The 22,979-nt window shown below is 40.0% G+C and overlaps 1 protein-coding gene across 2 annotated transcripts in view; it reads left to right on the plus strand.

Annotated features, from left to right (window-relative positions):
* ACACA (acetyl-CoA carboxylase alpha) overlaps positions 1–22,979 on the plus strand; it is a 571,750-nt gene that overhangs the window by 165,672 nt on the left and 383,099 nt on the right. For both annotated transcript variants that reach the window (XM_073616063.1, XM_073616061.1), the window contains exons 25-27: positions 5,917–6,030; positions 6,194–6,307; positions 12,240–12,329. In XM_073616063.1, the coding sequence (XP_073472164.1) occupies positions 5,917–6,030; positions 6,194–6,307; positions 12,240–12,329 (318 nt within the window). The remainder of the gene's footprint in view (positions 1–5,916; positions 6,031–6,193; positions 6,308–12,239; positions 12,330–22,979) is intronic.

A 22,979-nucleotide genomic window follows, 5' to 3' on the forward strand; every position in this document is an offset into this window, starting at 1 on the left:
CAGCACTCATGCAGACCCAGACCATGACACTCCCACCACCATGCTTGACTGTAGGCAAGACACACTTGTCTTTGTACTCCTCACCTGTTTGCCGCCACACACTCTTGACTACATCTGAACCAAATAAGTTTATCTTGGTCTCATCAGACCACAGGACATGGTTCCAGTAATCCATGTCCTTAGTCTGCTTGTCTTCAGCAAACTGTTTGCAGGCTTTCTGGTGCATCATCTTTAGAAGGGGCTTCCTTCTGGGATGACAGCCGTGCAGACCAATTTGATGCAGTGTGCAGCGTATGGTCTGAGCACTGACAGGCTGACCCCCCACCCCTTCAACCTCTGCAGCAATGCTGGCAGCACTAATATGTCTATTTCCCAAAGACAACCTCTGGATATGATGCTGAGCAAGCCTCACTGATTTCTTTGGCCGACCATCGTGAGGCTTGTTCTGAGTGGAACCTATCCTGTTAAACCGCTTATGGTCTTGGTCTTGGTCACCATGCTGCAGCTCAGTTTCAGGGTCTTGGCAATCTTCTTATAGCCTAGGTCATCTTTATGTAGAGCAAAAATTATTTTTTTTAGATCCTCGGAGAGTTCTTTGCCATGAGGTGCCATGTTGAACTTTAAGTGACCAGTATGAGAGAGTAAGAGCGATAACACCAAACTTAACACAACTGCTCCCCATTCACACCTGAGACCCTGTAACACTGACACCGGGGAGGGAAAATGGCTAATTGGGCCCAATTTGGAAATTTTCACTTAGGGGTGTACTCAATTTTGTTACCAGCGGTTTAGACATTAATGGCTATGTATTGAGTTATTTTGAGGGGACAGCAAATTTACACTGTTATACAAGCTGTACACTCACTACTTTACATTGTTGCAAAGTGTAATTTCTTCAGTGTAGTCAGATGGAAAGATAGAATAAAATATTTACAAAAATATGAGGGGTGTACTCACTTTTGTGAGATACTGGATGTCCTCAGAGAGCTCATTTTTGTGAGGCATGGTTCACATCAGTTGATGCTTCTAATGAACAGCAATCTTAAAATGTTTGACTATCTTTTATCAATCAGAGTAGCTCTAAACCACACTTCCAAACTAATTTCATTACTTGGACTCCAGGTGTGCAAACTACTGACTCCAATTAGCATTCATTGAAGTATTTAGTCTATGGGTTCACTTCTTTTTCCTCTAGCACTGTGAATGTTTAATGGGTATGTTCAAATAATCAGCTTAAGCACATGTATTTGTTGTGATCTAAATGAGGATCAGATCATATTTTATAGCAAATTACTGCAGAAAAACGATTAATTCCAAGGGGTTCACATTTTTTTATGCCAATCTACTAAACTAGACTCCCCTGCTATGCACAAGCACTGTACTAACCTCATACATTTCCTTAAGACTTGGGACTCTGTGAAACATTTGAGCAGTCTACTCTCCAGTTATACTGTACCGATCTACCCACAACACCCCTCCAATGGAACTGTTCCAATATCTGTAAATTGGCAATTATGTGCAATCCGTCCTAAAGCACACTCATCGCACATTTATCGCTGACTCTTCAATCTCTTCAAACATATACAGTGGGGACAGAAAGTATTCAGACCCCCTTATGTTTTTCACTCTTTGTTATATTGCAGCCATTTGCTAAAATCATTTAAGTTCATTTTTTTCCTCATTAATGTACACACAGCACCCCATATTGACAGAAAAACAGAATTGTTGACATTTTTGCAGATTTATTAAAAAAGAAAAACTTAAATATCACATGGTCCTAAGTATTCAGAATCTTTGCTCAGTATTTAGTAGAAGCACCCTTTTGATCTAATACAGCCATGAGTCTTTTTGGGAAAGATGCAACAAGTTTTTCACACCTGGATTTGGGGATCCTCTGCCATTCCTCCTTGCAGATCCTCTCCAGTTCTGTCAGGTTGGATGGTAAAACATTGGTGGACAGCCATTTTTAGGTCTCTCCAGAGATGCTCAATTGGGTTTAAGTCAGGGCTCTGGCTGGGCCATTCAAGAACAGTCATGGAGTTGTTGTGAAGCCACTCCTTCATTGCCCCTGCAGCTGAAAAACTCCCCCACAGCATGATATTGCCACCACCATGCTTTACTGTTGGGACTGTATTGTACAGGTGATGAGCAGTGCCTGGTTTTCTCCACACATACCGATTAGAATTAAGGCCAAAAAGTTCTATCTTGGTCTCATCAGATCAGAGAATCTTATTTCTCACCATCTTGGAATCCTTCAGGTGTTTTTTAGCAAACTCCATGCAGGCTTTCATGTGTCTTGCACTGAGGAGAGGCTTCCGTTGGGCCACTCTGCCATAAAGCCCCGACTGGTGGAGGGCTGCAGTGATGCTTGACTTTCTACAACTTACTCCCATCTCCTGACTGCATCTCTGGAGCTCAGCCACAGTGATCTGTTGGGTTCTTCTTTACCTCTCTCACCAAGGCTTTTCTCCCCCGATAGCTCAGTTTTGGCCGGACGGCCAGCTCTAGGAAGGGTTCTAGTCATCCCAAACATCTCCCATTTAAGGATTATGGAGGCCACTGTGCTCTTAGGAACCTTAAGTGCAGCAGAAATTTTTTGTAACCTTGGCCAGATCTGTGCCTTGCCACAATTCTGTCTCTGAGCTCTTCAGGCAGTTCCTTTTTGACCTCATGATTCTCATTTGCTCTGACATGCACTGTGAGCTGTAAGGTCTTATATAGACAGGTGTGTGGCTTTCCTAATCAAGTCCAATCAGTATAATCAAACACAGCTGGACTCAAATGAAAGTGTAGAACCATCTCAAGGATGATCAGAAGAAATGGACAGCACCTGTGTTAATTATATGAGTGTCACAGCAAAGGGTCTGAATACTTAGGACCATGTGATATTTAAGTTTTTCTTTTTTAATAAATCTGCAAAAATGTCAACAATTCTGTGTTTTTTTGTCAATATGGGGTGCTGTGTGTACATTAATGAGGGGGAAAAATGAACTTAAATGATTTTAGCAAATGGCTGCAATATAACAAAGAGTGAAAAATGTAAGGGGGTCTGAATACTTTCCGTCCCCACTGTATGTCTCCTTGACCCTTTTTCCAAAGGTATCTCTACAATCTATAGTTCCCTTTAGTGGGGTGACTCCCAATATCTCCCCTCCTATGTTTCTCTGTGGGAGAGGGACCTTAGCTCCCTAGAGTTACAACACCTTACTCAACCCTTGAGTAATGGAATGCACTGCTAATCAATTTAGACTTACATCTTATATCAATGGCGGCCAAACAAACGCTGGCCAAAGCCTGGTAGTCTGGTACTTCAGCAGTTACACAAGTTAAACCAAAAACAACATGGTACCTATTGAATGAAAATCTGGCTGCTGTTCTTCTTAGTAAATTTATTTCATTTTAAAAGGTTTGTCCTTTTGCATTACACATTATTTTCCTCATGATTTTGACACATCCTTATGGATCATCTAATATTCACCTAGGCAGGGGAGATACAGTTTAGAGCATGTTGGTACCCTGACTGATCTTGCTCCTTCCCTCTCCTTACCTTTGCTCTGTCGCACGCCTCTCCCTCCTCCCCTTTTTACCTTTTGCGTTCTTGGTTTTCTTTATGGTTGGTCTTTTCTTTTTCCTTTATGACCTGTAGTCTGATCTGGGTTGCTTATAAAAGTTAATTCAGGTTATATTTTTCTCAACAACACATAATCTGCGTGGTCAAATTTTCTCCAATATTAAGGGTAATTGTAGATGGTATTTCCTGTTTAATATGGAACTCATTGTATGGTCATACTTTTAATTTCTGCACTTAGGTTGGAATCTTCTTGGTATGTCGCCCAAAGATTTGTACCCATGAGCTTTTGTGTTCACCATTTATAACTCATGAAAGCCTTTTCAATAAAAACCTATTGAAACTTTGTTGGCCTTAGCAATGACCAAAGTCTGTCCTTTTTTAGAGGCTTATTTATAAAGCAGTGAATTTTCACCTGCAATGAACGTTTGACATTCACTATTTTATTTGCTTAGTGTAGCTTAGAAAATGAAGATGGACTTCCAACATTGCTATGGCCAGTGCTCATGCTTTCATGTATAAGGCTTTTATAAACAATGTAATTTTAATCTTCTTTTTTTTTTAAATATATACTCTATGTTATTAATTAGGGTTGCATGATCCAACTTTTTTAACCTCCCTGGCGGTATGATTATTTCAGATTTTTGGTGCTGAAAGCTGTACAACTATTTTGCATGGAAATTTGGCGTTTTATATTGTAGGCTTGTAATTCTTAGGAATAACTCACTTAAATCTGTCCAAACCAGAGTCTAGTAGACATAATCACTTTTTGAATTTGGCGCCGTTCTCCGTCCCCGTGCGTCGCAACGATCGCAGGGAACGGAGCTCGGCTCTGTGAATGAATCGAGCGGAGGATAATCCGCTCACACTGCGGGGAGACATCGCAGGATCCAGGGGACAAGGTAAGTAAGCTCTTCCTGGATCCTGCGATGCGATCCCGAGTCTGGCTCGGGGTTACCGCTTTTGGTTCTGAAATACCACCCTGAGTCAGACTCGGGAATACAGCCAGGGAGGTTAAGACCAAGTACAAGTACTGATACTTTTTTTCAAGTACTCGCTGATACCGATTACTGATGCTTTTTTTAGGTAACGGAAGTGACGTTTTATCAGAACACCGTGACTGCCATCTTGGCACACCCCACGCTCGCCTGCAGTAAGCCTGCAGTCAGAAGGCGGCAGAGGACATCTTGTTACATTCAGCCAAGTCTTGAATTTCAGACTTCTTTTAGCAGTAAACTGAGCTTGTATAGTGAAATACAGTGTTTTCAAAACCGTGAGACTGTTTTGATGTTAAATTTTAAAAACAGCGGTGTTCTCTCAGATTAGCAAACCTGTCAGATCAACAGGCTTGCCGCTGCTTTTCAAATTCAACATCAAAACAGTCTCACAGATTTTAAAAATAGTACTGTTACTGACTGTATTTCACTATATGGGCTGGGTGTAACAAGATGTCTGCTGCTGCATTCTGACTGCAGGCTTACTGTGGCCGAGTACAGGGTGTACCAAGATGGACGTTGCAGTGTTCTGAGTCTGCCCGAACGTCACTTATGTTACTGAATCTGATGGGTCGCCGATTCTGACGGAACACCGTCTGGCATATTTGTCCTGGGAAAACATAGTGGCTGCGCCTCTGCCTCGGCCAGCTTACCTGCCAGCTGCCAGAATGTTCAAGCTGACTCCCACTGTCTTCTCTCTGCCCACTGACTTCTGGGAATGATGCCTCCAACTCCTTTGTGCGATGTCTCTTCATTTCTGGAGGAGAGCTGAAGAGCTGGAGGTATCAGGTTAGGCATCTGAGCATTCGCACGAGTACAAGTACTTGTGCAAATGCTCGGTATCTGTACTGATACTAGTATCGGTATTGGTGCAACCCTATTATTAATTAAAAAAAATGTCAGAGTGGGGAAGATTTGAAATTTCTGTCAGATTTTTATTTTTGTCTCTGACCCAAGTGGGTAGATTTTCCCTCCCTTCCAGTCCCTACACCAGCATTGAGGAATGTAGTCATCAACAAGACAGAAAAGCTAAAAATTGTGTTTTTGTCTGTCCTGACAGTAAGTTAGGCACAAGCTCCCCATCATAGACACAGATGGCAATAAAAATGTGATAGAGATTGTACCCTTCCCTACTGCATCAAAAATGAAATAAAGATTTTGGCTGAAGTTGAGCTCTACTCTTGCTATACAGTGGTAGTAGTGGCCCCCAACGTTTGTTGGTGGGTCCATTAAAGCCCATCAAATATTTCTGTATGGAAAGCACTGTGTGAGAGAAGTACCAATATGACTAAAAGCAGCGATGTGAGACCATTGTTTTTACTCTGTATTGTCCTTTTTTTTTTCTATTTGTAGGACCAGCTGTGTGGCAGGGACCCGACCTTAACAGATGAGTTGCTCAACATCCTGACAGAACTCACTCAGCTGAGTAAAACAACTAATTCCAAGGTGGCTCTGCGAGCCCGGCAGGTATATATGCTGCTCGTTTATGTACTCTTTGCCTACCTGCATTTTCCACTGCATTCATTTCACTATGATCTACAGCTTTTATATATATATATATATATATATATATATATATATATATATATATATATATATATATATATATAATTTTTTTTTTTTTCCTCAGGTCCTTATTGCTTCACATCTGCCTTCATATGAACTTCGTCACAACCAAGTGGAGTCGATTTTTCTTTCTGCTATTGATATGTATGGACACCAGTTTTGTATTGAAAATCTTCAGGTAAACTGTTGTATAAAATCATAGACTACTTATAGTGTATACTCCATCACATATCCATTGCATATCTTGATTTAAAGATATACTGTAGTCAAAATTGCTATTAATATGTTTAATGCATCAGGGGGTGCAGGGAGTAGTCACATTTCTTATCCAGGCATTGCTGTAGTGTACCAGTCTACCCAACTCCATTATGTCTGTAATTTGGTGATCCTGCAACTCATCTACTGGTGATGCCGGAACACCCTATCCAGACTCCTTATTGCCTTGCACATTTATACAGAAAAAAATCCACTACTGAAAAGTTTTTTTCAGCCACCAATATGAATACGGTCGGTGATGCAGGAAGCAGAAAGAAGGAAAGTTACACAGTACAGTCTTTAGGAAGTACACTCCTGCTGCTTGCTTACCGTATATACTCGAGTATAAGCCGAGTTTTTCAGCACATTTTTTTGTGCTGAAAGTGCCCCCCTCGGCTTATACTTTTCTGGTGCAAAGAATTACATTTTCCTAACTGAATTTGGGGCCCCGTATCTCAGGACCACTTGCTGCTAGGAACCCCAAATTTGGTGTACAAACCCAGTGGAATCTGCACTATAACATATTTAAAGCTGAGGTTCCTAGCACTAAGTGGCCCCGAGATATGGGGCCCCAAAGTCGGTTTGGAAAATGTAATTCTCTGCTGCTGAAAACTGCTTGACATTTTCCGAACCAACTTTGGGGCCCTGTATCTCTGGGCCACTTGGTGCTAGGAACCCCAAATTTGGTGTACAAACCCAGTGGAACCTGCACTATAACATATTTAAAGCCGAGGTTCCTAGCACTAAGGGGCCCCAAATTCGGTTCGGAAAATGTCATTCTCTGCTGCAGAAAAGTGCTTGACATTTTCTGAGCCGAATTTGGGGCCCCGTATCTCAGGGTTACTTGGTGATAAGAACCCCAGCTGGATATGTTGTAGTGCTAGTTCCACTGGGTTTGCACACCAAATTTGGGGTTCCTAGCACCAAGTTGCCCTGAGATATGGGGCCCCAAAGTTGGTCAACTGTGTCCATCTGCAGCAATGTCATTTCAAGACCCTTTGGATCCAGAGACCCCAAATTTTGGCTGCAGCTAGGGGGCATCTAGGAACCCTTAACTACCGAGTTTGAAGTTTGGGGGACCTATGGCTGCAAATGGGCATAGTGAGGCATGCAACTGGGCACAGTGAGCCTGAAAATGGGCATTGTTGACCCTCTTTTCCACTTACAGTAGCTGCGCATTTCTCACCCTAGGCTTATACTCGAGTCAGTAAGTTTTCCCAGTTTTTTGTTGTAAAATTAGGTGCCTCGGCTTATATTCGGGTTGACTTATACTCGACTATATACGGTACTGATCCTGTATAGAGATGTATGTGCTTATTTTGCTACACAGACATCCGACTGGGAAACTTTGAATCTGTGTTTACTTGGTATTAGAAGTAACTGCTTTCTTTTGTTGACAAGAATTGCTCTTTAATTCTTAAAATAAGTACCACCCTATTTAGCATGCTTTACATCTCCAACAGAAATTATGGCCATCACAATGCAAAATACTGAATTATGGGCACTAGGTAGAGCTGACAATTGTAGAAAATAAATAAATAAATAAATTACACACATAATTGAAACAATACATGGATTTTTTATGACGGCTGAGCAAATGCTGAGACATTTGCACAGCATTTTTTTTTAAATAAATAGACCTCATAATATTTATGCAGAAAATAATATTAATATAATATTAAAATAATAATATAATAATAGTTTTTAAAAAATCACTAGAAAAATACTAGCTTAGGGGCGAGTTCAATAAGGCTTATCAGAATTAACAAAGTCTTATAGTGGGTTACAAAGGAATTAACTTTATTGTGCTTTGATCATTCAAGAATCATTTTTGAGACCTAGATACTCATGTGAGGATAGAATTTATTTATTATTTTGTGTATGTATATATGTTTGTGTGTGTAAATAAATATATATACAGTATCTCACAAAAGTGAGTACACCCCTCACATTTTTGACAACACTGAAAAAAATGACACTTTGCTACAATGCAAAGTAGTGAGTGTACAGTTTGTATAACAGTGTAAATTTGATGTCCCCTCAAAATAACTCAACACACAGCCATTAATGTCTAAACCACTGGCAACAAAAACGAGTACACCCCTAAGTGAAAATGTCCAAATTGGGCCCAAAGTGTCAATATTTTGTGTGGCCACCATTATTTTCCAGCACTGCCTTAACCCTCTTGGGTATGGACGGAGTTCACCTGAGCTTCACAGGTTGCCACTGGAGTCCTCTTCCACTCCTCCATGAAGACATCATGGAGCTGGTGGATGTTAGCGACCTTGCGCTCCTCCACCTTCCATTTTAGGATGGCCCACAGATGCTCAATAAGGTTTAGGTCTGGAGACAAGCTTGGCCAGTCCATCACCTTTACCCTCAGCTTCTTTAGCAAGGCAGTGGTCAACTTGGAGGTGTGTTTGGGCTTGTTATCATGTTGGAATACTGCCCTGCGCCCCAGTTTCTGTAGGGAGGGGCACATGCTCGGCTTCAGTATGTCACAGTACATGTTGGCATTCATGGTTCCCTCAATGAACTGTAGCTTCCCAGTGTCCGTAGCACTCATGCAGCTCCAGACCATGACACTCCCACCACCATGCTTGACTGTAGGCAAGACACACTTGTCTTTGTACTCCTCACCTGGTTTCCACGACACACGCCTGACGCCATCTGAACCAAATAAGTTTATCTTGGTTTCATCAGACCACGGGACATGCTTTCAGTAATCCATGTCCTTAGTCTGCTTGTCTTCAGCAAACTGTTTTCAGGCTTTCTGGTGCATCATCTTTAGAAGGGGCTTCCTTCTGGGATGACAGCCGTGCAGACCAATTTGATGCAGTGTGCAGCGTATGGTCTGAGCACTGACAGGCTGACCCCCCACCCCTTCAACCTCTGCAGCAATGCTGGCAGCACTAATATGTCTATTTCCCAAAGACAACCTCTGGATATGATGCTGAGCATGTGCACTCAACTCCTTTGGTCGACCATGGCGAGGCTTGTTCTGAGTGGAAACTATCCTGTTAAACTGCTGTATGGTCTTGGCCACCGTGCTGCAGCTCAGTTTCAGGGTCTTGGCAAACTTCTTATAGCCCCCACCCCATTCAACCTCTGCAGCAATGCTGGCAGCACTCATACTGTCATGTACCTGGGTGTATTCGAACTGGGATGTTCCTGGTCTTACTTGTTGTGCCACAGAAGAGCTCTGGAGTTATGGCTATGTTCTCTCAGTTTGATGCATTACCTTAGGCTCGCTAGCCCAACCTGCTGCCAGCTGTGGACAATCTACATTTAAAGCAGCCCATAAATAGCAGCACTTCCTATCTCTCAGTGCCCGTTTGTGTTTACTAGCTCCCTGGGTGTTGTGACTGCTTTGGGACTCTGAATACCGTATATGAACTTCTGCCTGAATTCCTGACCACTCTCTAGCCTGCTCATTTTGTACTTCACCGCCAGCTCGTGTATGACCTTTGCCTGTCTGACCACTCTCTGGATTTTGATCGTGTACCGCTTTGCCATCTTTATGTAGAGCAACAATTCTTTTTTTCTGATCCTCAGAGAGTTCTTTGCCATGAGGTGCCATGTTGAACTTCCAGTGACCAGTATCAGAGAGTGAGAGCGATAACACTAAATTGAACACACCTGCTTCCCATTCACACCTGAGACCTTGTAACACTAACGAGTCACATGACACTAGGGAGGGAAAATGGCTAATTGGGCCCAATTTGGACATTTGCACTTAGGGGTGTACTCACTTTGTTGCCAGCGGTTTACACATTAATGGCTGTGTTGAGTTATTTTGAGGGGACAGCAAATTTACACTGTTATACAAGCTGTACACTCGCTACTTTACATTGTAGCAAAGTGTAATTTCTTCAGTGTTGTCACATGAAAAGATATAAAAAAATATTTACAAAAATGTGAGGGGTGTACTCACTTTTGTGAGATACTGTATGTGTATATGTATGTGTGTGTATGTGTGTGTGTGTGTGTGTGTATATATATATATATATATATATATACTGTAGCAGAAAAAGATCGAATGGCACCATCATCCTTTTTGATCAAAGACTACTGGCAAAAAGGTTAAAAGGTTAAAGAATGGGATTTTGTAGGTGCAAAATTCGTATTACACAAACTACTGTTAAAATTGCATAAATTTTATTTAAAAACATTGATGCATTGATTTAGACATAGGATCATGTACAACAAATAAAAAATGACATCCCTTCACACCTATTCTTCTACATGTTTCGCCATTCTGGCTTCTTCAGCAAATGCTTAAAAGGGATACAGGTAAGCATAGGTCCAGTTGCCTCCAACTGTGAGTTGGAGATACCAAAGGGTAAAGTGGAAAAACTGAAGAAAATGAGAAAAATTCATATGCAGAGTTCGCCTGCTGCCACCACATGAGCCCCCGCCAGGAATGTCGGGACCAACGTTGAACCCCTGAACCCACCGTAGATGGGCGGTGAAGAGCCAAGAGATATTAGATAGGGAATTTATGAATCCTACCAAAGGGAGCCTCATAATCACTAGGTGGTGTGTTGTGTTTTTCAATCTTTCTGGTTTATAGTATAAATGTGCAGATAGGGGATGTCCACAATTAGGCAGATCATCCGGATCTCTTTAGGGTTCCACGTGTATAGTGAGGGCACCCCTGGACTCTGGACTTGGGGGTGCTCCTGTGGTGCCAGCTGATGAACTCCGCATATCAATTTTTCTAATTTTCTTCAGTTTTTCCTTTTTCATTTTTTTGTACTTTACGCTTTGGTAGCTCCAACACTCGGTTGGAGGTAAGGATCTCATGGGACCTATGCTTACCTTTATCCCTATCACGCATTTCCTGAAGAAGCCAGAATGATAAAAAATGTAGTAGAATACGTGTAAGGGTATGTCATTTTTTATGCGTTGTACATGAACCTATGTCTAAATCAACATTTTTAAATCAAATTTGTAAATTAAGCTTATGCAATTTTAACAGTAATTTGTGATTACAAGATCAAATAATTGCAGATAAAGTAAATCATGCAACTTCATGAACTGGTACTATTACATGCAGTTAAGTGACTAGTGCTTTTGAAATGATGGCTCCAGTTTTAGGGTTATGCTTGTATTTTCCGTACATGTCTGTTGTATTTCCTGCGGTACAACACTGCAGAATATATTATAAATATATACATTAAAATTCCTGGAACATATTCATTATATCAGTCAGAACTTGCTTAATATATGCCATGTCAGATAAATGTTGTTAGTTGTTGTTGTTTATTTTTAATACATTTTTTGGGTGCTATTTTTAGGCCTTTTTTATCTGCTTGATATACAGCATTTTTTTAGTTTTGAGTAACGTATGGAAGGATTACACCCTCTGTCAAGTTATTATTACTTAACCTACTGGGGAAATGTACTTCTCTTTGTCCTGGTGAAGCTTGTCACCAAGGCAAAAAGTGAAGAAAAAGCCTAAATTCCACGAGAGCAAGAGGCGAGGGAAAATTCTGCATTTAAGACACTGTTCCCTATGACATCTCTCTAACATGGGTATTTCATTCATTTTGGAGGATATCTTCTCTTTTCCTGTTGTGTCTCCCATACAGGAAGTAAAGGGAAACCTCCGCAGGCCCTAGCAGCACACTGGCAGCATAAAAATAAAATAATGTGAAAAGGGTTTTGACACTTCCCTACTCCTATCTATGACTAAAAAGTCTTGGCTTTAGATACACTTTATTGTGGCTCACACACTGGCAAATGCTTTAGAACCTTAGTTCAAAGCAAAAACTTCAGTAAAATCGATAAATTAGAAGAGAGTTGCATCTTGCCTTATGAAATATCCTAAGTTGTATTTTTTCTTTTTTCAGAAACTTATTCTGTCTGAGACCTCTATCTTTGATGTCCTACCCAACTTTTTCTACCACAGCAATCAGGTTGTAAGAATGGCTGCACTAGAGGTAAGTCTATCAACTTCAAACTCCATCTGTCCACAGGAGATTATACTCCAAGCTTCCACATCAGATATTAGTCTGTTACCTCAGATATTAGTTTAGTAATGTGTTCCTTGCCCTGGTGTTCGTGTGAGGTGAGAGTCTGGGGCAAACCACAAGCGAACTTCGGGTGGTGGAAGTGGTTTTTTATCTGGATTCATTGATCTCTCTTTATACAAGCACTTCAATTTATGAGCTTTTCTCTGATTGATCACCTTTATACTCATTCTATTGCATTGTCACTTTATTAATATGGCACCTTTTGGTGCGTGAAGTTCACGTTATTTGATGCACTGTCACTTTATGTATTTGCATATTATTAATTATAGTTTTTTCTTTTATGCTATTGCTCATTGAGTGAGCGCCACATTTACTTTTATCTAATTAGCACTGTGTGGAAACACTTTTTCATGTTGGCAGCTACTCAGTTCTATTCTATATATATATTTTGTTTGCTCATTAGTATTTTTCCACTTTAATATCAGGCTCCTGCAGACTCTTCCTCCAGCTCTATGTCTGCACGGGGTACCGACTTCCAGTTGGAGAGCTGGAGAAAGTATCAATGGATTACTAAAGAAGCAATTACCGCACTTGTGTTCTATTGAGAAACTGTAAGTCCGTTGGCCACAGTGGCTGACTGTAGTTCATTCATTCACAGATCTCTGCAAATTTCAAAAGTGGCTGCGAGAAAGAAGGTGGAGGGGTTTCAATACAAATATAACACAAATAAAAGGATGCTGACAATAAATGTACACAAGTCAAGAGGTATTTGAAGTAAGGTGAACCCATCCAAGGGCTATTGATTGAAAGCCAGTTTCCAAGGAAAAAAAAAGGAAAAACTTTTCATAGCATCTTAACTTCCCTGGCGGTATGATTATTTCAGATTTTTGCATCTCAAACGAGCATCTGCAATTGACCGGAAAGAACTGCTAATACCAAAGAATGACCAAGATGCCAACAAGAGCCTTTCTGATCAAGTGAAAATCATCACCACGTTTGGTACACAGTGGGAAGATGTGCGAACGATCTTGACTAAACATTGGCACGTACTGACTCGAGCTCCCCAGATGGCTTCTATAGTTGGCCCTAAACCCTTCATGGTAGCAAGAAGAGCCAAAAATCTGACTGATGAACTCGTCAGATCTGAATATACCAGACCCAATCCACGCAATTGGCTCACGGACCTGCCTCCATTGCGAGGGATGTATGCTTGTGGAAAATGCCATATTTGCAGATTTGTAGATAGATCTGACTCATTCACAGATGCAACAGGAAGAAAGGTGTATCAAATTAAACATTTCATTAACTGCAATACTACACGAGTACTGTATATGCTGGAATGTTCCTGTCATAAATTGTATATAGGCAAAACAAAGCGTCCTTTAAAGGTCCGTATAGGGGAACACCTCTCAAGCATTCGATCCCCAGATGATGATACCCCCATAGGAGAACACTTTTCAAAATATCATAATAGGGAAACAAACGGACTCAAAATTAAGGGGTTCTATGCTCTAAAACTTCCAGTAAGAAGAGGTGACTTCGACCTGATACTACTTCAAAAAGAAAAGGAGTGGATTTTTCGGCTGGGGACGCTCGCGCCAAATGGATTAAACACTGAGCTGAATTTACAGGTATTCCTGACTCCATAAGTTGATCTTCACTGAATTGATCGATTGTCAAAATATCATAATAAGCCTCAGTCTGTATAAATGTATCTATCTGTATTTAGCTTTACATTCATATCTTAATATAACTACTATTGAATTTAATAGATGTGATTAAAAGCATAAAATGTCAACTTGTGAATGGCGATTTTACCTTTTACATCAATGATTATACTATGAACTGCAATAGTCATATACTGCCACAAGATGGCAGCTGTGTAAAAACACTTTTTCCTTACAGCAGTCTGAATTCCCCTATGGGGTTAACATGACCATGTCTAGGCAGGAAGTGATGTAACAGGAAGTAATTCACTGAGTGTCACTCTGCCTATAAAAGGATTCTGTTCATGCAAACACTTCACCCTGAAGAAACCCACGTCACAAGTGGGTGAAACATGTCGGTGTGTGTGCCTACGCATGCCCTCTGCTGATAGCCAACTTGGGCTTTTCATCACTCCTTAGCCCTCATCCTATCTCCGCAAACTGGAAATCCACAAACAACTGAAAACTGGAAGTAAATGGCCAGGCGGCCCCATGCTGGTTTTGAGTGGATAACATCCTGTGCGTGTCACCAGGACTAGGAATACAGAGATTTGCATCCTGCACACCTGTGGACCCCTGCAAAGGACTCTGGATTCACCACCTTGTCGCTGCTATTGAGCACCAATCTAATATCATCTAAACAGTGAGTCTCTTTTCAACTGGTATATCCAGCAAGCAATCACAGCCTGAACATTTAAAGAATAGAAAGGGAAGAAGGAAAGGGAAAGAGAATTTAAAATTTTTTTTTTTTTTTTTCTCTCTTTCTTTGGAGGCTCTGTATTTTGACTCAGCTGACTATATTTTCCGATCCAATCCATATGCGGTGCTATCTTTAATGTTTCATGGAAACATGGTGCTGAATGACTAACAAGCTTGTTGTGGATCTATTGTTTCTCCTGGACTCAAGTCGCATGCCTGCATCACAGCGTGCTGCATTTTTTTTTTTTTTTTTTTTTTATTTTTATTATATATATATATATATATATATATATATATATATATATATATATATATATATATATATATATATATATATATATTTATTATCTCTATGATTGATAGTGCTACATCCAGAAATCAAACCTGTCCTGTTCACTAACTATCAGGAATACTTTCTAGCCAGAATTGCATTTATTTGTCTGAGATAACTAATGCTTTCTTTAACATTGTAAAGACTCAATGCAGCAACTCTATAGGCATATAGGGAGTCTGGAGGTCCATGGTTAAGCACAATACGGGTACCGACTTGTGCTACCAAGGTTTCCCGGAACTCACCTCGCCTAAACATATGTAAGCATTATATATTAAGTCACACTTAATGACTTGAGATGATTGACACGTGTGGATGACTTGGATATGGCTGAGCTCATGGGCATGCGTTTTTAAGTGACAACGTTGTCAGTTTTTACCTTATGCAATCTCCTATTGTTTATGCTTTCCTTTCAATGATTAAAATGTTTTTCTACTAATTGTTCTAATAAAGTTATATCAGGTTAAACCGCAGTTTGTTCCTTTTCCTTCACTGAAGGTAAGGACACCTTGGGTCCTATCCCCAATCTCCTTTTATTTTGACTGCATCTCAAAGCAGTACAATTATTTTGCATAGAAATTTGGCGTTTTATATTGTAGGCCTGTAATTCTTAGCAATAACACACTTAAATCTATCCACCAAGAGTCTAGTAGATTTCCCAGGTATGATGAAGTTTGAAACACAAAATCATAAATTATAATATAATAAATAAATATAAATAATTATTAAATTATTTTAAATTATAATAATAATAAAATACATTTCCCCACGATTCACTATCGCTCAATTTTGCAAGTGTTCTAATTTACTATCACTGTTTTCTAGTTGGTCTAATACCACTTTTGACTTAAAGGGACACTTTTTGGTTGCTATGGACAATCTCCAGTTTCCAGGCAGAAAGAACAGTATATATAATATAAAACTGCATGCAGGGCATTGGACAAAGCATTGGGGACAAAAGGGAGGTGAAATGATTTTATATAGTACTGTAATTTGTAAGATTACAGTGTACTGTATGTGTTATGAATTTTCACTTTTTTGAATTTGCCGCCAGGCTCCGCCCCCGTGCGTCACGACGCTCGCAGGGAACGGAGCCCGGCACAGAGAGGCTTCGGGAGGAGGACAGAGCCCGCAGACACAGCGGGGGGACATCGAAGGATCCTGTGGACAAGGTAAGTACACTGCACCAGGATCCTGAGATGTAATCCCGAGTGTGGCTGAACTTTAACCCCGAGCCACACTCGGGAAAACCTCCAGGGAGGTTAAAAGCATCTTGATTGCAGTCTTATTGTGTTCTTCTACGAAGTTGCAGATTGCAGCCAATCAGATGCCAGCTTAGAGTTGTAAAAATGTTTTTCCTCTTTCTTTGAATTTGTTTTTTTCAAGGTAAAAATAGGGAGCTGATACTTTATTGTGTGGTCTTTAAATTGGTGACTCATTTTTTCTTTAGCAATTACTATTTAGTGTGACCATACATGGCTTCATAAACAGATCCAGTAGAGGAATTAAAAACCTATTTAAAGTTTATACAGTAAGTGTTAGCAAATATATTCATGTTGATATGCAGTCAATCAACTCCTGTACAATGGTCATAATTGTAACTATTAAATACAGACAGATTTTTTTTTTCATCCAGTTACGCAGACTTTTATTCAGCATCCCCACTCTTACCTATAATGTAAATCATTCCCTTTCTTACCCTAGGACCAGCTACATTAGCTTTGTATCCTCACTGCCCCATGGCTGCGCTCCCATGAAATATAATGTGCCATATGCAGTTATTTGTGTGTGCTCATGTATGTATATATAGAAATGTGCCAGAGAATTTAGTTTACTCTCTGCAAAGAGGGAGAATGCAAGATATAGGTCAGGAACCAATGACATTGGGTCTGTGATCATGTGATTATAAAACCCAAAAAACAAAAGAACAACATTTTTCTTAGGTAATTTTCTTAAATACAGTGGGTATAGAAAAGACTAACCCCTCTTTAAAATAATCACATTTTGTTGCTTTGCAGTCTGAAATGAAGACAGTTTTTGTTTTATCCAGCTGTATTTACTCAGTGAAACATATAACATCCAAGTGAAAGATATAACACCAGCATGTCAGAAATAAATACAATCAAAAAACAGAATCACTGAGTTGAAAAAAGGATCACCCCCTTATGTCAGTATTCTGTTCAATCACCTTTTGCTTTAATTACGGCCTTTAGTTTGTTGGAATATGTCTCTGCTAACTTTGCACATCTAGACTTTGCAATGTTTGCCCACTCTTCTTTGCAGAACTGCTCAAGTTCAGTTACATTTAATGGTGACTGTTTGTGGACTGCAGTCTTCAAGTCATGAGTCATTGTCATGTTGGAAGGTAAACCTCCTTTCCACTGACAACTTTCAGGCAGAGGGCTGCAGATTTTCCTCAAGAATTTGATGGTTTTTTGCCCCATCCATTTTTCTTGTATCTTAACAAGTGCTCCAGTCCCTGCTGCAGAGAAACACCCCTATAATTCAATTTTAGTCTCATTTGACCATAACCGCTTTTTCCATGTAGCCTCAGAATCTTCAAGGTGCGTTTTAAGGGTGTCGAATGAGACTAAAATTGAATTATCTGGCTTCAAAACATAAAGATATGTCTGGAGAAAATACAATACAGCTCACCATCGAAATAAAACCATAAAGCATGGGGGTGGTAATATCCAGTTATGGGGGTGTTTCTCTGCAGCAGGGACTGGAGCACTTGTCAGGATAGAAGGAAAAATGGATGGGGCAAAATGCTATAAAATTCTTGAGGGAAAATCTGCTGCCCTCTGCCAGAAAGTTGTCAGTGGAAAGAAAGGTTTACCTTCTAACATGACAATGACCCAAAGCACACACCAAAACTGACCACACAGTGGTTGAAAGTGAAAAAGGTGAATGTCCTTGCATGGCCTAGTCAGAGCCCAGACTTAAACCTCATTAAAAATCTGTGGAATGACTTGAAGACTGCAGTCTACAAATGGTCACCATCAAATTTAACTAAACTTGAGCAGTTCTGCAAAGAAACGTGGGCAAATATTGCAAAGTCTAGATGTGCAAAGTTAGCAAAGACATATCCCAACAAATTAAAGTCTGTAATTAAAGCAAAATGTGGTTAAGTTTTTTCTGACATGTTGGTGTTATATCTTTCACTTGGATGTTATAAGTTGCACTAGTAAATACAGCTGGATAAAACAAAAATGATGTCTGTCTTTATTTCAGGCTGCAAAGCAACTAAATGTGATTATTTTAAAGGGGGTGATTTTTTTTTTTCCTCTATCCACTGTATAAGGCTGTTCATACTTGTAAAGAAACATGCTATATAACTGTTTAGTGCGACTAAAAACCCTTGCATCCTGGTCATAAAAATATTCAGATCATGAGAACATGGATTTCTTGGATAAAAAATACATACAATACTCCTGAATGAAAAAATTTTGTGCTGTAATGATAAGAAACAGGTTGCATAACCACGAAGGGTCCTAATGAGCTATGCACATACTGTATGTGCATAATTTTGTTACATAGTTAGCCAGGTTGAAAACAGACACAAGTCCATCCAGTTCAACCAAGAAAAAAAAATATATATATACAATCCCATATCTACACAGTTATACCCACGGTTGATCCAGAGGAAGGCGAAAAACCCCATCAAAACATGATCCAATTTGCTAAAGCAGGGGAAAAAAATTCCTTCCTGATCCCCCGAGAGGCAATCTGATTTTCCCTGGATCAACTTTACCTATAATTGTTAGTACCCAGTTATATTATGTACATTTAGGAAATAATCCAGGCCTTTCTTTAAAGCAATCTACTGAGCTGGCCAGAACCAGCTCTGGCGGGAGTCTATTCCACGTTTTCACAGCTCTTATTGTGAAGAAACCTTTCCGTATTTGGAGATGAAATCTCTCTTCCTCTGTATGTAAAGAGCGCCCCCGTGTCCTCTGTGATGACATTAAAGTGAATAACTCAACACCAAATTCACTATATGGACCATTTATGTATTTGTACATGTTGATAATATCCCCCCTTATTCTCCTCTTCTCAAGAGAGAATACATTCAGTTCCTCTAATCTTTCCTCATAGCTGAGCTCCTCCATGCCTCTTATCAGTTTGGTTGCTCTTCTCTGCACTCCAGTTCCCCGATATCCTTTTTCTGGTGCCGAAAACTGCATATTCCAGATGAGGTCTTACTAATGATTTGTAGAGGGGCAAAATTATATTTCTCTCTCTAGAGTCCATACCTCTTTTAACCTCTCTGGCGGTATGATTACGTCTGATTTTTTATGCTGAAAGCGGTACATTGTTTCGCATAGAAATTTGGCGTTTTATATTGTAGGCCTGTAATTCTTAGTAATAACACACTTACATCTGTCCAAACAAGAGTCTAGTAGACATCCCGGGTATGATAACGTTTGAAACACAAAATCATAAATTATAATATAATTAATAACTATAAATAATTATAACAAATAATAATATAATAATAATACAATTTATTCAATAATGTAATCAAATCACACAACACTGAAATTTGCTCAGTTGCAGAATTGTCGCTGTCGTTACTTTCAGTGTTTGATGACGAATTTCCCCACAAATCACTATCGCTCAATTCTGCAATTGATTCTAATTTATTATCGCTGTTTTCTAGCTGGTCTAAAACCGCTTTTGACATAAAGGGACACTTTTTGGTTGCTATGGACAATCTCCAGTTTCCAGGCAGAAAGAATAGTATTTATAATATAAAACTGCATGCAGGGCACTGGAGAAACCACTAGGGACAAAAGGGAGGTAAAGTGATTTGATACCGTAATGCAATCTGTAAGATTACAGTGTACTGTATGTATTGTGTGTTTTTCACTTTTTGAATTTGGCACCGTTCTCTGTCCCCATGCGTCGTGACGCTCGCAGGGAACGGAGCCCGGCACTATGATAGATCGAGCGAAGAACACAGCCCGCGGACACAGCGGGAAAACATTGCAGGATCCTGGGGACAAGGTAAGTAACTTTGCCTGGATCCTGCGATGCAATCCTGAGTGTGGCTCGGAGTTACCGCCTTTGGTAATGAAAATTCACCCCGAGCCACACTCGGGATTACCGCCAGGGAGGTGAATACAAGAAAGGACTTTGCTCACTTTGGAAACCGCAGCTTGGCATTGCATGCTATTATTGAGCTTATGATCTACCAAAACCCCCAGATCCTTCTCCACTAGGGCTCCCCACATTGTACTCCCCCTAGTATGTATGATGCATACATATTCTTAGCCCCCAAGTGCATAACTTTACATTTATCAACATTAAACCTCATCTGCCACATAGTCGCCTAATTAAACAGTACATTGTTTGTCTTCTGGTTCTGGACTGCACAAATCTCAGGGCACTGTAACTTACAAATTTTGACACTTCCTGGTTGTTTCAAGAGTGGACCCAACAACTTCCACATAATGCAGCTTTCTATTAATCAGTAGGGATTTCTCCCTAGCGATAGACCAATAGGAACGTTTAGGTGCAATAGCCAATAGAGGCATAGCCATAGGGCTCCACACTTTCAGCTGTCGGTTTAGTACCGATTTGTTTTTCATGATTCATAGCAAAGAGCTGTTAATCTATTTGCACTGACATTATTTTGTTTAATTGCCATGGGCAAGAACAGGCTATTGCAAGTAGGGTACCATTTTTAAAACTTGCCCAAAAGTGTGTGTACTATGAGCTTGTAAATGCCTAAACAAAAATGTGACAAATAATTTTACTGGCAAATCACTATAAAACAGCCTATGACTATAAGAATAGAGTTCCTTCACCTACCAAGGCCTTATTAGAATTACATCTTATTCAGCAGGGATTCTTACAGTATAACTAAAGACAGTTTTGGGTGAAGTGGAGAGGTTTATATTGCTGTCTGTGTCCCCATTAGAGAGATTCATTCTCCGTTTTTCCAAATTTTGTGTCACCAGAACAGGAATAGAGGGGAAATCTTCCAACAGAGACACTAGTTCTGGTCAAGCTGGTGGCAGCCAGGGATTTCATCACTTTGGAGAGATTTCCTCTCACTTTGTGTTGTACCTTTGGGACAGGAAGTGAAGGGAAATCTCCCCAACGGGACACAGATGGCAAATACAAAACTGACCGGGGCTATAACCCTCCCTTTATCCAAAATGAAAAATAACATTTTGCCTTTGATTTTACTTTAGGCTACGCATTTGGAGTGCGACTTTGGAGTGCGACTTTGGAGTGCAGCTTTGATCCAACTTTACAGTCTCTGGATCAAAGTTGCATCAAAAGTCGCATCAGAGTAGTGCAGGAACCTTTTCAAAGTCTTGCAACTGTAAGATACAGATAGATTGGAACGGTACCATTGAAATCAATAGGCTGTGACTTGTCATGCGACTTTGTGTCCAAAGTCCCATGACAGTGTAGATATTTGCCAGCACACCAAGGATCAGCACAAGTGGCGTCCAAATGGTTTAGTTTATTGCATGATCACAACACAAAAAGGTGCCAGGTTTCGGAGTCACGCAGGACCCCTTCGTCGGGCATGTGATAAACGTGAAATAACAGTGGAGAGAATTTAAATAACCATCAACCAATCAGAAAATAAAGAGAAACCAAAGCTCCTTCACCCCAGAGAGGTATGACGTCACAAATCCTGCCAAAAAAGACTCAAAGAATTAGCATAATAAAAAGTTAGCATAATTAAAACAGATCAACAAAGATATGTAAATTAGGGGTTAACATAAGAAACCACTGACATTACCTGTATTTTGTCATATGAAATTTGGTATTGTGGATCCTGAGTCATTTTAGGGACAGGCCCGTTGCTAGGGAACATAACTATTGATCGCATGATCTAGATGTCAATCAGCGCTAGTGCAGGGAAGCATTTGTTTTATTAAAACGGCAATCACCGATCGCGCATGCGCCATGCGGCAGCAGTAACCAGGCAATAGGGATGCTGTAGTGCTGGGGGCCGCCGATGCCATGAGCTGCATGATATCGGCGCCAGGTCGACGCCTGTGGGGAGGTAATTGTTTTAGACTAGAGCAGTCATCGCCGGCCGCACATTCGTGATGTGCGGGCAAGGACCAGGCAACAGGGAACGCTGCATTGCCGGGCCTGCAACGAATGATGCTGGCTGGCCCCGCCCATTGAGGCAGACTACATCCAATCGAGGGAGGTGGGGAGAAGAAGTAGATGTGGGCAGAGTGAGTGATGTGAGAAGAGAAGAGCAGGAAGTGGAAAAACAAAAGAAAGAGAAACATGGAGGGAAGAAAGGGGGAGATCGGGACCAAGGAGTTGAAAATAGATAAGAAAGAAAAAGATGTAGAAAACCGAAGAGAAGAGAAAAAAAGAAAAAAAAGGAGAAGGGGAAAACAAAAAGTGATCAAAATAAAATAGAAATAAAAGTAATTATGAAAATAAATGAATAAATAGAAGTAGAAAAATAAGGAAGAAAAGAATAAATAAATGTTATATAAACAATAAATAAAAATAAAAAATAAAATAATAATACAAATAAAATTATTAATGGAATTAAATAAAAATAAAAATGAAAATACAAATAAATATAAATAATAATGAAACTAAAACTAATAATAATAAGAAAGAAAGTAAAAATAAAATTAAATATAAATATAAAAAATATAAAAATAATAAAAGAGGAGAGAAAGAAAGAGAAAAGAAAAAGGGGGAAGAGAAAGTGGGAAAGGGGGGGGGGGGGAGGGGAGGAAGGAAGGCTCAGAACCTGGTTGCAGTTGCAAAAGGCCTAGCTACCTATGTTCAAAAATTTAATCTGAAGGTTCATTATATGCAGGGAAATATATCAGTGGGAAACATCTCAATGGTTCCAAAATAGTCCCATATTGCATTGTC

Source organism: Aquarana catesbeiana, linkage group LG02, assembly GCF_042186555.1.
Source record: "Aquarana catesbeiana isolate 2022-GZ linkage group LG02, ASM4218655v1, whole genome shotgun sequence".
NCBI lineage: Eukaryota > Metazoa > Chordata > Amphibia > Anura > Ranidae > Aquarana > Aquarana catesbeiana.